Raw genomic sequence first — 9225 nt, 5'->3', positions numbered from 1 at the left:
GGATCTTCATTTCATAAATACATTTTTTTTTCTTTTTCAATGAAAAAGCTGCAATTAGAAAAAATGACTGGGGGGTGGGCAGGGCCAGGCTGGGCTTCCTGGGGGAGAGGACAGGTGGTTCTCAGTCCTGGACCACGGCCCTGTGCGTCTTCCAGGGAGGAGGCCCATCCTGCTGTGATCCCTGTCCCTCCTGCCCACCCTCGCTGGGGACCTGGTATGGGACACACAGGTGGCCGTCACCAGCCACGGTGGCTAGGGACAGTCACAGAGCTGCACAGAGGCCCGAGAGGTTCAGTTCACGGCCTTGCTGGCTGCCGGCCCGGCTCCCCCTTGGAGCTGCGGCCCCTTGGCACAGTGGGCTCGTGGGACCGAGAAGGGAACTGACCGGTCCGGGCTGCAGGTTCCCAGGCAGACGCAAGGATAATATTTACAGCGGGGTGCTGGATAAAACTCCAGCTCCACTAGGGGTGCCCCCGGGAGGGAAGGCAGATGGGCGGGGAAGGGCCCTCAGTTGGGCAGCCCGTTCTTCATGCCTAGCTGTTCCTTGAGGGCCCGCAGCTGGCCCAGACTTATGTTGCTGCCCCCACAGACAATGACCACAAGGGAGGACAGCGGGGCCCGGAGCTTGCCCTCTCCTTGCAGCTTCTGAACCACGTGGCTGTACACGGCGGCCAGGGCTGCCCCACAGGCAGGCTCCACCAGGATCTTCTCGTCATCTGCGGAGGAGGGGTGATGAGGGTGGGGCCCGGGTGCAGGGGCACCGTTGGGCCATTGGGAAGGCCTGAGGGCCGTGAGCCACTCGGCTCTCGGCCCTGGCCACAGACTCAGGTCCCAGGCCAAACCTACCCTCACTACCCCAGCTTAACCTCCCAAGTCCTGATCCACGGCTAGGTTTCATTATGAGTGTGCGCACTGATAAAATGATTGTAACTGCCTGAGCCCTGTGTTGAGAAGGCTTGAATCATCATCTGAGCAAGACTGCCATGCTCGATGAGCCAAACTGAGCGCTAGTACAGGGGATTAAGTGGCAGCATTAGAATTTACCTTGTGTGTGTGTGTGTGTGTGTGTGTGTGTGTGCGCGCGTGCGCACGCACACGCGTGCATATCATCCCTGTCCTAGGCTGAACCCAGGAGTCCAGCCTACTTACAGACCCATTTCTGAAGCCGACCCTGTGGCCCATACTTTCCCTTTCCCCCTCGGCTACTAGGAAGCTCAGAATCCGCATTTCAAATACTTTGTTATTATTCCCTGCTGTCATGGTTGTCAGGCTTACTTCTTCACTTGTGGCTTTGGCCTTTCTCTTTTCACCGCTGCATTGTATTACCTTTCATTAATGGGAAATTCTAGGACGGGATGGGAGATAGGACTGTGAAGAAAATTTGCAGTGAATGGGATCTCTTAGGACACCACGTGGACGGCCAGTTAAGTCCTGAACCAGCGGGTCAGGTCTTGAAAGGACTCGGCACATACCCACAAACTTCTCAATGGCGGCCACAGCCTCCTGGTCCGAGATGACTTCAGAGAAGATGGGGTGCTCCTGAAACAGCTTCAGGGCCTGAGCCCCCACGGTCTTCACGCACAGGGCCTTGGCCACACTGGGAGAGGGGGATGGAAAAGAGGATGGGAATGGGGGAAACAGGAAGGAGGCAGAGATCGGGATGAGGAGGGAGAGAAAGAGAAAGATGGATTTGAGAGGGAAGAGGGAAGTAGGGTCTGTGGGCAGGTGCCAAGCACTGAAAGGCCCCAGGGAATCCCCGACAGAGTGAGGTCTTCGAATAAGGCACAGAGACTCCACTGGGGGTAAAGAGCATATTGTGCTCAACACCAACTGAGCAACAAACACCAGAGAGGCCCCCTTGCGATTCCTGGAAAGGACTCTGCCTGCCCGGGTCTTGCCCTGTCCTTCAGGGCTCAGTGTTAAGGCCACCTCCTCCAAGGAGTCCTCCAGGGAGAGCACTCAGTCCTCCCCCGTGACACAGGCATAGTGACAATTTCTTGAGGAAGTATTAGGTGCCAAGGATTTTGCAAGCATTGTTTAATTCTCTTTTTAATTATTTCTTTAATTCTCTTTTTGCTGTTCGTTGGTTCGACTTTATGGGAGAGGAAACCAAGGCAGAGAGCGTGTGTGTCACTTGCCTGAAGTTACGTGCCTAGGGAGTGGTGGTGCGGCACCTCAAGCAGGGTCCTTGTAATTCCGGGCCCTGCACTCGTAATCAGTGCGTTCACTCCCCCTCCCTTCCGTGGAGTCTTCGCCAGTTCTATTCCCAGCTCGCCCAGGAGCACCTGGGGCCTGAATCACCTTTGCCCTAAGCCCAGCATGTGGCTCACGGTAGGCACCCGACAATTATTTCCTCAGTCCCAACAGTGCAGGATCAGAGCCCAACATGGTGGCTCCTGAGAGCCAGGCTCAGGAATCCAGAATCCTGGACTCAGTCTTCCCTATCTGTGGTAGGGACTTGTCTACCCAATATCTGTTCTAGCTGCACAAGTGGACACCTGGTAGGAAGGCATTTCCCAGCCTCCCTTGCAGTAGCTGTGGCCATGTGACTTAAGTTCTGGCCAATGAGAGCTAAGTGGAAGTACTGCATCTGTCTTTAAAGGGAAGGGGCATCACTTCTGCCCTCCCTTTCTCCTCCTGCCAGATGGAGTGTGGGTGTGATAGTCGGTACTTAAGCAGCTATTTTGGGCCATAGGGCTACATGGTAAGGAGGATGGAGAACAAACTCAAGGAACCTGCACTCTGGCTTCGTGGAGCCCTGGACTGACCTCTAGACCTGTTTTTATGTAAGAGAGGAAGTAAGGATCAGTCTGGTTTAAGTCACTGTTATTTGTGACTTCTGTATAATGCATCAAACCTAATCCTAATTACCATCTGTCAAAGGTTCGGGGCTGGGATATGAACGCCTTGGAAGCAGGGGCTGTGTTTATTCACCACTCTGCCCCAGGATCAGCAGTGCTTGCACATATTAGGGGCCCAGTAAATGGTTGGCAAATTAATGAGGTGTATAAAACCCCTGTCACAGGGCACTCAATAAATGCTTAGCATTGGACTCTACATGTGAGGAAGCATGACGTTCATGGTACTGAGTCATGCAGACTCGGGTTCAGTCCCAGCAGTACCACTCACTGGCTGTGTGACTCTGGGCAAGTAACCAGAGCCTCGGTTTCCTCATCTGTAAAATGGGACTGACATAGGGGATCTGCCTCACAGCCAGCCCCGAGCTGGGCTCCCCGACGGAGGCAGCCCCACTGCTCACCTGGTAACCTGGGGCAGGGAGACGAGCTTGCCAGCAGTGGTGGCAGCATGGAAGCTGTGGGCTCCGGCGGTCTCCATGGCGATGATGGGCACGTCCCCCCAGCCCACCTCCTGCAGCCCCTGGACCACTCCGCACAGCAGGCCCCCGCCACCCACCGACAACGCAATGGCCCCTGGCTTTGCGCTCAGCGTCTCCTTCAGCTCCTTCACGATGGAAGTGTGGCCTTCCCTGGAGGGGGAGAGCGGGGGGGGGGGGCGCAGATCAGGGCTGGGCTCCCTGGAGACCCCATGCAGGGGTCCTGCCACTTGTCCTCATCCCCGGCAGCCGATGGGCTTTGGGCTAGTCGCCTCCTCCCCGACTCCACCCCGATTTCTGGCCGCCAGCATCAGCGTGTGGACCCAAGGGCTTCCTCTGGCCACTGGAGTTGCCTGCAAATGCGGCAGGGAGGACAGCCCCAGAGAGCGGCCCTCGGCCAGGGTGGGGACCCAGAATGGTGGCAGTTGGTGTATCAGCTCCCCAGCACGCTCTCCCGCAGCGGGATCACTCTGGTTTGAGTTCCATGCTGGCTCCCAGCCCCCCCACCCCATGGAGTAAGCTCCAGCTGCCCACCCCCACCGCGGTCGCCTGCCCACGAGAGCCCTTTATTGGCTCCCTTCTGGCCCTGGCTCCCTCCCCCCTTCTCTGATGCACCATCACCCAGGTAAACTGCTTTCCCCGAAATCTTTGACTCAGGTCGGCTTTCTGGGGACCTGGCGGCAGGTACCTGTGCATCTGAGCTCACACGTTCACTCCTGGCCGCGGGGAACGGGCACTGGCGCCCGTGTGTGTGCACCTGCTGTCGTGCCTGATGGCGTGCACACACACATGCAACTGCTGCGCCCAGGGGTGTGATGACACGCACTGCGGCTGGTGCCCACCCAGGGGCGCAGCGGGTGGACGCCACCTGCACCAGGGGCCTCCGGGCTCCACATACCAGATGAGGGGGTCGTCAAAGGGAGGAATGTAGACCCAGCCTGGGTTGTTCTTTGCCAGGGCCTTGGCCAGCTCGAAGGCTTCGTCCAACATCTGCAAGACCACGGAGGACGTCAGAGGGGTGAGGGGCCGGGGGACCCTGCCCTGCCACCAGGCGCCCTCCGCGTCCCCTGCCCTGGCTTGGTACTCACCTCGCCCACCACCTTGACTATGGCGCCCTCATTCTTGAGCCGCTCAATGGTGAGGGCAGGGGTGGTGCTGGGCACAACGATGGTGGCAGGGATGCCCAGCTTCCTGGCGGCATAGGCGGCTGCCATGCCCGCGTTGCCCGCTGCCAGGGATGGGGGGTGGAGAGTGTGTCAGTGCAGGAGGGCCTGCGAGCCCAGCCGGGACCGCTACCCCCAACCTTGGGGCTCTGAACACCTCCCCGAGTGGCTGCTCCCCTCCCCTGGAATTCCAAATCCGGACTGCTGCAGATGTTTGTCCTGGCTTGTTATTAGGGAAACCAGGGCCCAGAGAGGTGGAGCGCCTGGCCCAGGGACACACAGCAGGGCATAGGAAGAGGCATGCAGGCCACTTACCTGAGGAGCAGACGAAATGTTCACAGCCTTGCTCAGCCCACTGTGGAGACAAGGGGGGAGGGTGAGGCCCACCTCCCAGTCTTCCCCTGGGCTCTCCCCTCCCACCTGGAGTGCTTCCCAGTGATTCCGATATACCCCTGGCCCCTCCTTCCTTCACACAGACTTTGTGCCGCCCTAGCCTCTCAGATGACATCGCCCCTCCCCAAAGAGACTGGCTCAGGGAAGGGCAGGGAGCAGGCAAATGATAGCTCTGGGATCAGTCCATGAGGAGACCCTCTTGGGTGGGCACCCCTTCGCTAGGCATTGTGGGAGTCAGCACACAACACTGGCCTTGCCCTGTTGAGGAAAAAGGACCACCCTCGCTCAGATGATATGGAGCCCATCCCGTACCATCTTGCAGAGGTGTCCAATGCCCCGGATCTTGAAGGAGCCTGACGGTTGGGCACTGTCCATCTTGAGGTAGACGCTGGTGCCTGCCACTTTGGACAGGGACATGCTGTCACGGATGGGGGTCTTGACGTGCAGGGGCTCTCCAGACGTCATTGCTGGGAGGAAGGAAGGACACCCAGATGGTCAGGAGAGCCGGCCGTGGTGCCAGCCGCGGCCACATAGCCCTCAGCCTGCCTGCGAGTGACCCCTCCCCTCGCCTCCCACGAGCCCAGATGAGGAGCATCCTGGAGACCTGAATTCAAATCTCAACTGAGCCACCTACTCACCAGGTGACATCACGCAAGCAATCCCCCCTCAGCCTCAGCTGCCTCATCTGTAAAATGGGGACAAGGACCACCCCCCCCCCACACACACACAACATGCTGGGAAGTTGTGAGCATCAGAAAAAGCATTCAGACCTTGCACCTTTCAAGGGGCGTGAGATGGAGATGGATTTGCAGGTGCTGGGTCAGAGTGAGCTTCCAGATGTTTCAGTACTGAAGAAGGGGCAGGACAGCAGGTATAGTCTATTTGTGCAAAAACACGGGGACGCACGCACACACACATAATCCATAAGCTTCTGTGTGCACAGAACATCTCAGGAAACACACAAGAAACTCATGAAGGAGAGGGCTTCTGGGGATAGCTGGCACTCATCATCCCCTTTGTGCTGTTTGAATGTTTTATTGTGTATAGGAATTATCTATTTATTTATTTTAAAGATTTTATTTATTTATTTGAGACAGAGAGAATGAGAGACAGAGAGCATGAGAGGGAGGAGGGTCAGAGGGAGAAGCAGACTCCCTGCCGAGCAGGGAGCCCGATGCGGGACTCGATCCCGGGACTCCAGGATCATGACCTGAGCCGAAGGCAGTCGCTTAACCAACTGAGCCACCCAGGCGCCCCTGGAATTATCTATTTAAATGCACGAATTTTTTTCATACTAACCTTTGGAAAGCCCCATACCCAGTTAAGAGTAGACTTTTTATAATAATTATTATATTATGTAATGACCACTTCTAAAGTGATTACCATGTGCCATGCACTGTTTTAAGCTTTACAGACATTAATGCATTTAATCCTTTTAACAATCCTAGGACGTGTGTTATTAGTCCATTCTCCTGATGAGGAACAAGGCTCAGATTGTGTTTCCCAGAATGCCCATCCCACATGCATTTTTTATGATGTGACACTGATGCTTTTCTTTTCTTTTCTTTTTATTTTAATTTTTTTTATTTATTCATGAAAGTCAGAGAGAGAGAGAGAGGCAGAGGCAGAGGGAGAGAAGCAGGCTCCCCGCCTAGCAGGGAGCCCGATGTGGGACTCGATCCCAGGACCCCGGGATCATGACCTGAGCCGAAGGCAGACGCTTAACCATCTGAGCCACCCAGGCGCCCCGACACTGATGCTTTTCTCAGTGAGAGGTGGGGTCTGTGCTTCCTGCCCTTGGACCCTGGAGGAGGGGGTGGTCTGTGGCTTCAGGGGGAAGGGACACTCGGTGGCTTCCAAGCAGCGCAGCACTGGTGAATGTTTAACAACGGACTCTGCAAAGAAACATCAAGCCCTGATTTGCCGTGTGTGCACTTCTGTGCTGTACAGAACCTTCACAAAAGCCACTTTCAAGCTACCAACACGATGTCACTGAGTGTGGAGCTGGGAAGAGATGGCACAGTCTGCTCTCCAGAGGCCGTGTGAGCCAGCTCACTCCAGCCCCGCTCCTGGCTCACTCCAGCCCGGGTGAGCCGGCTTACTCCAGCCCCCAGCTCCCCCTCCTACGGAAGGGGACACAGCCTCCGCCTGGCTGTCTCTCTTGGGCAGCTCCATCTCAAACCTCAGCTGCCTCGATGGGAGTAAGCCCAGGCCGCATGCAGAGGCCACATGTGGATGCCCTACCTGACAGCGGATGGCCAGTGTCACCTGCCAGACATGGGGGGTGACCTTGAGACGTTACCAGCCATCATCACACTGCAGCCATCTGAGAGACCCCAGTGAGAACTGCCTGCTGAGCCCAATTAAGCCCCAGAGCCCCGGCAGACAACAAAATGATTGCTGTTAGGTCACTACACCTTGGGGCAGTTTGTCACACAGCAGTGTGACTTGCCCAAGGACACACAGCCAGGGGGAGGCAGGATTTGAATTCAGACAGTCTAGCACGGGAGCTAGGGTCTCTCCAGGACCATGGGCGTGGCTCAGGCCTCCCCGTCTGGACCGACTCTGGGTGATCAAGAAGCTGATGTGTTCCAGAGTCTGGCCACATACGTGCAGCTCTTTTTTCTCCTCTTCTCCTGGATTCTCCCCAATTTGGGCTGAGCCAGAATTTGATCAGCAGGTGGTTGGGTGAGTAGCCTATCTGGTTCCCCCCACCCCGCCCCCCGATCTTCCCCCATCCCAGAAGGCCAAGCAAGGCTGGCTCTCTCTCCCCACATCCCACCCCATTTCCAATGACACCACCTGAGACAGCCCTAACCCTCGGCCACCACCCCTCCCAGATTGGGCTAGATACGCCTGGGTCAGAAGAGAAGTGAGGGATGGGGTTCCTGACCACCCCACCAGCCTTAGCACCCCCAAATAGGGTAGCTTATGTCTGTCTGAATGAACTAACATTCAGGGTCTGGGAGGGGGTGCTCTCCCCTAGATCTCTTGAACCAAAGCCAGGGACTAGAGGCACTCCATTACAGGAGCGTCCCCATATCTGTTTGAATTAATGTTAATTAGCCTCCTGGAGGTTATCCCTGAAACAATGGCACCCCATTCTGGCTGAGTGGACCTTGTACACGTTGCCAAGCCCTGGCTTCAGGGAGCTTTCCTGGTTGGGAGTGGGAGGCATCCCCCACAAGACCCCTTTCGGGTAGATTTGGGAAGCCTCCTCCCCCTCCTGTGTCTGGTTGCAGCATGGGATACCTTCAGGTGAGGGCAGGGAACCCTTATGGGCACCACTCCCTCCAGCACAACATCCTGAGGTTGTGCCAAACATGGAGGGGGGAGGGCTCTGGAAGCTGCTATCTGCCTTACATGTCCCCTCTCGGTCAGAACTCACTCTCCCCTCGCTTGCCTCGTAGCACGAGCTCAATAAAAACGACCTATTATTATATCTGACTGAACATTTTAAGTGCATGATCTCATTTCACCTTTACAACAGCCTTACAAGGGAGGGTCTGTTATTATTCCCATTTTAGAGATGAGAAACCTGAGGCCCAGAGCTAGATGCTGACCCAGCCAGTCTGGCTTCAAAGCATGGGTTTCTATGCTCAACTGACTCTACCTCCTCCTCTTCCCCTGGAGCCCCCCTCCTCCCCATCCCTGGCCGCAGGCCCTCCAGACTGCGGTGGGGCTGAGGAGGGGGTACTTACCTGGCCAAGGTGGTGGAGCTGGGCGGCTGGGACAAAGGGAGCAAACCGGGAAGGGATAGACTGGAGATGCTATAGGTGGATAGACGGTAGAGTCCTCGGACAGATGGAGGGTAGATGGACAGGGTCGAATGTCTCCTGAATTGTCCCGAGGGCTACGGGTCTGCGGCTTTGGTCCGGGGCTTTATTCCCAGGGCGCCTCCGGGCAGCCAATGGGGACCCAGGGCTGGCCCCGCCCCCCGCCCGGCCCCGCCCCCTGGCCCGCTGCCCGGGGGCTTCCAGGAGGAGAGGGGGAAGCTGGCTGTACTTTTGCTGGCGGCTTCCTCCCGGCTCTCCCCCATTCACCCCTCCCCTTCCCCATCCTCAGCTTCTTCACTGGCTAGTGGGAGCAATACCTGCTTCCCAAGGACTGTTCCCAGGGGCTTGCCGGAGGATGGCGTGAGACCGTGCGCTTCCCGTCACTAGCGTGTGCTTGGCACATTGTAAGCGCCCAGGAAACAAACCACGGGAGGAAGTGGGTGCTCTTATTATCCTCATTTTACAGAAAGGGAGGCTGAGACCCAGAGAGCAAGAGAGATGAGCTGGCATTTGAACCCAGTCTGCCTGCCACAATGTGAATGACCTCTCCCCGTCATCC

General features: G+C 56.8%; 1 protein-coding gene across 5 annotated transcripts; it reads right to left on the bottom strand.

Annotated features, from left to right (window-relative positions):
• Window positions 1-5: 5 nt before the first annotated feature.
• Window positions 6-8775, bottom strand: SDS (serine dehydratase). Of its 5 annotated transcripts, none has more exons than XM_081802157.1 (10): window positions 8592-8775; window positions 6593-6785; window positions 5661-5768; window positions 5203-5357; window positions 4813-4852; window positions 4423-4562; window positions 4233-4324; window positions 3260-3487; window positions 1473-1597; window positions 6-716 (listed from the first exon to the last, which is right to left on the bottom strand). In XM_081802157.1, exons 4-10 carry the CDS (start codon window positions 5353-5355, stop codon window positions 508-510), a joined length of 987 nt encoding a protein of 328 aa, XP_081658283.1. In that variant the 5' UTR covers window positions 5356-5357; window positions 5661-5768; window positions 6593-6785; window positions 8592-8775; the 3' UTR covers window positions 6-507. The 5 variants fall into 5 exon arrangements, with proteins under 5 accessions (XP_081658283.1, XP_081658282.1, XP_081658284.1 ...); XM_081802156.1 differs by having other exon boundaries at window positions 5661-5738; XM_081802158.1 differs by lacking the exon at window positions 6593-6785.
• Between the last annotated feature and the right edge of the window lie 450 nt (window positions 8776-9225).

Source organism: Leptonychotes weddellii, chromosome 13, assembly GCF_054177405.1.
Source record: "Leptonychotes weddellii isolate Sample4059 chromosome 13, ASM5417740v2, whole genome shotgun sequence".
NCBI lineage: Eukaryota > Metazoa > Chordata > Mammalia > Carnivora > Phocidae > Leptonychotes > Leptonychotes weddellii.
The sequence above is the reverse complement of the archived record's forward strand: the minus strand, read 5'-3'. Positions and strand labels throughout refer to the sequence as shown.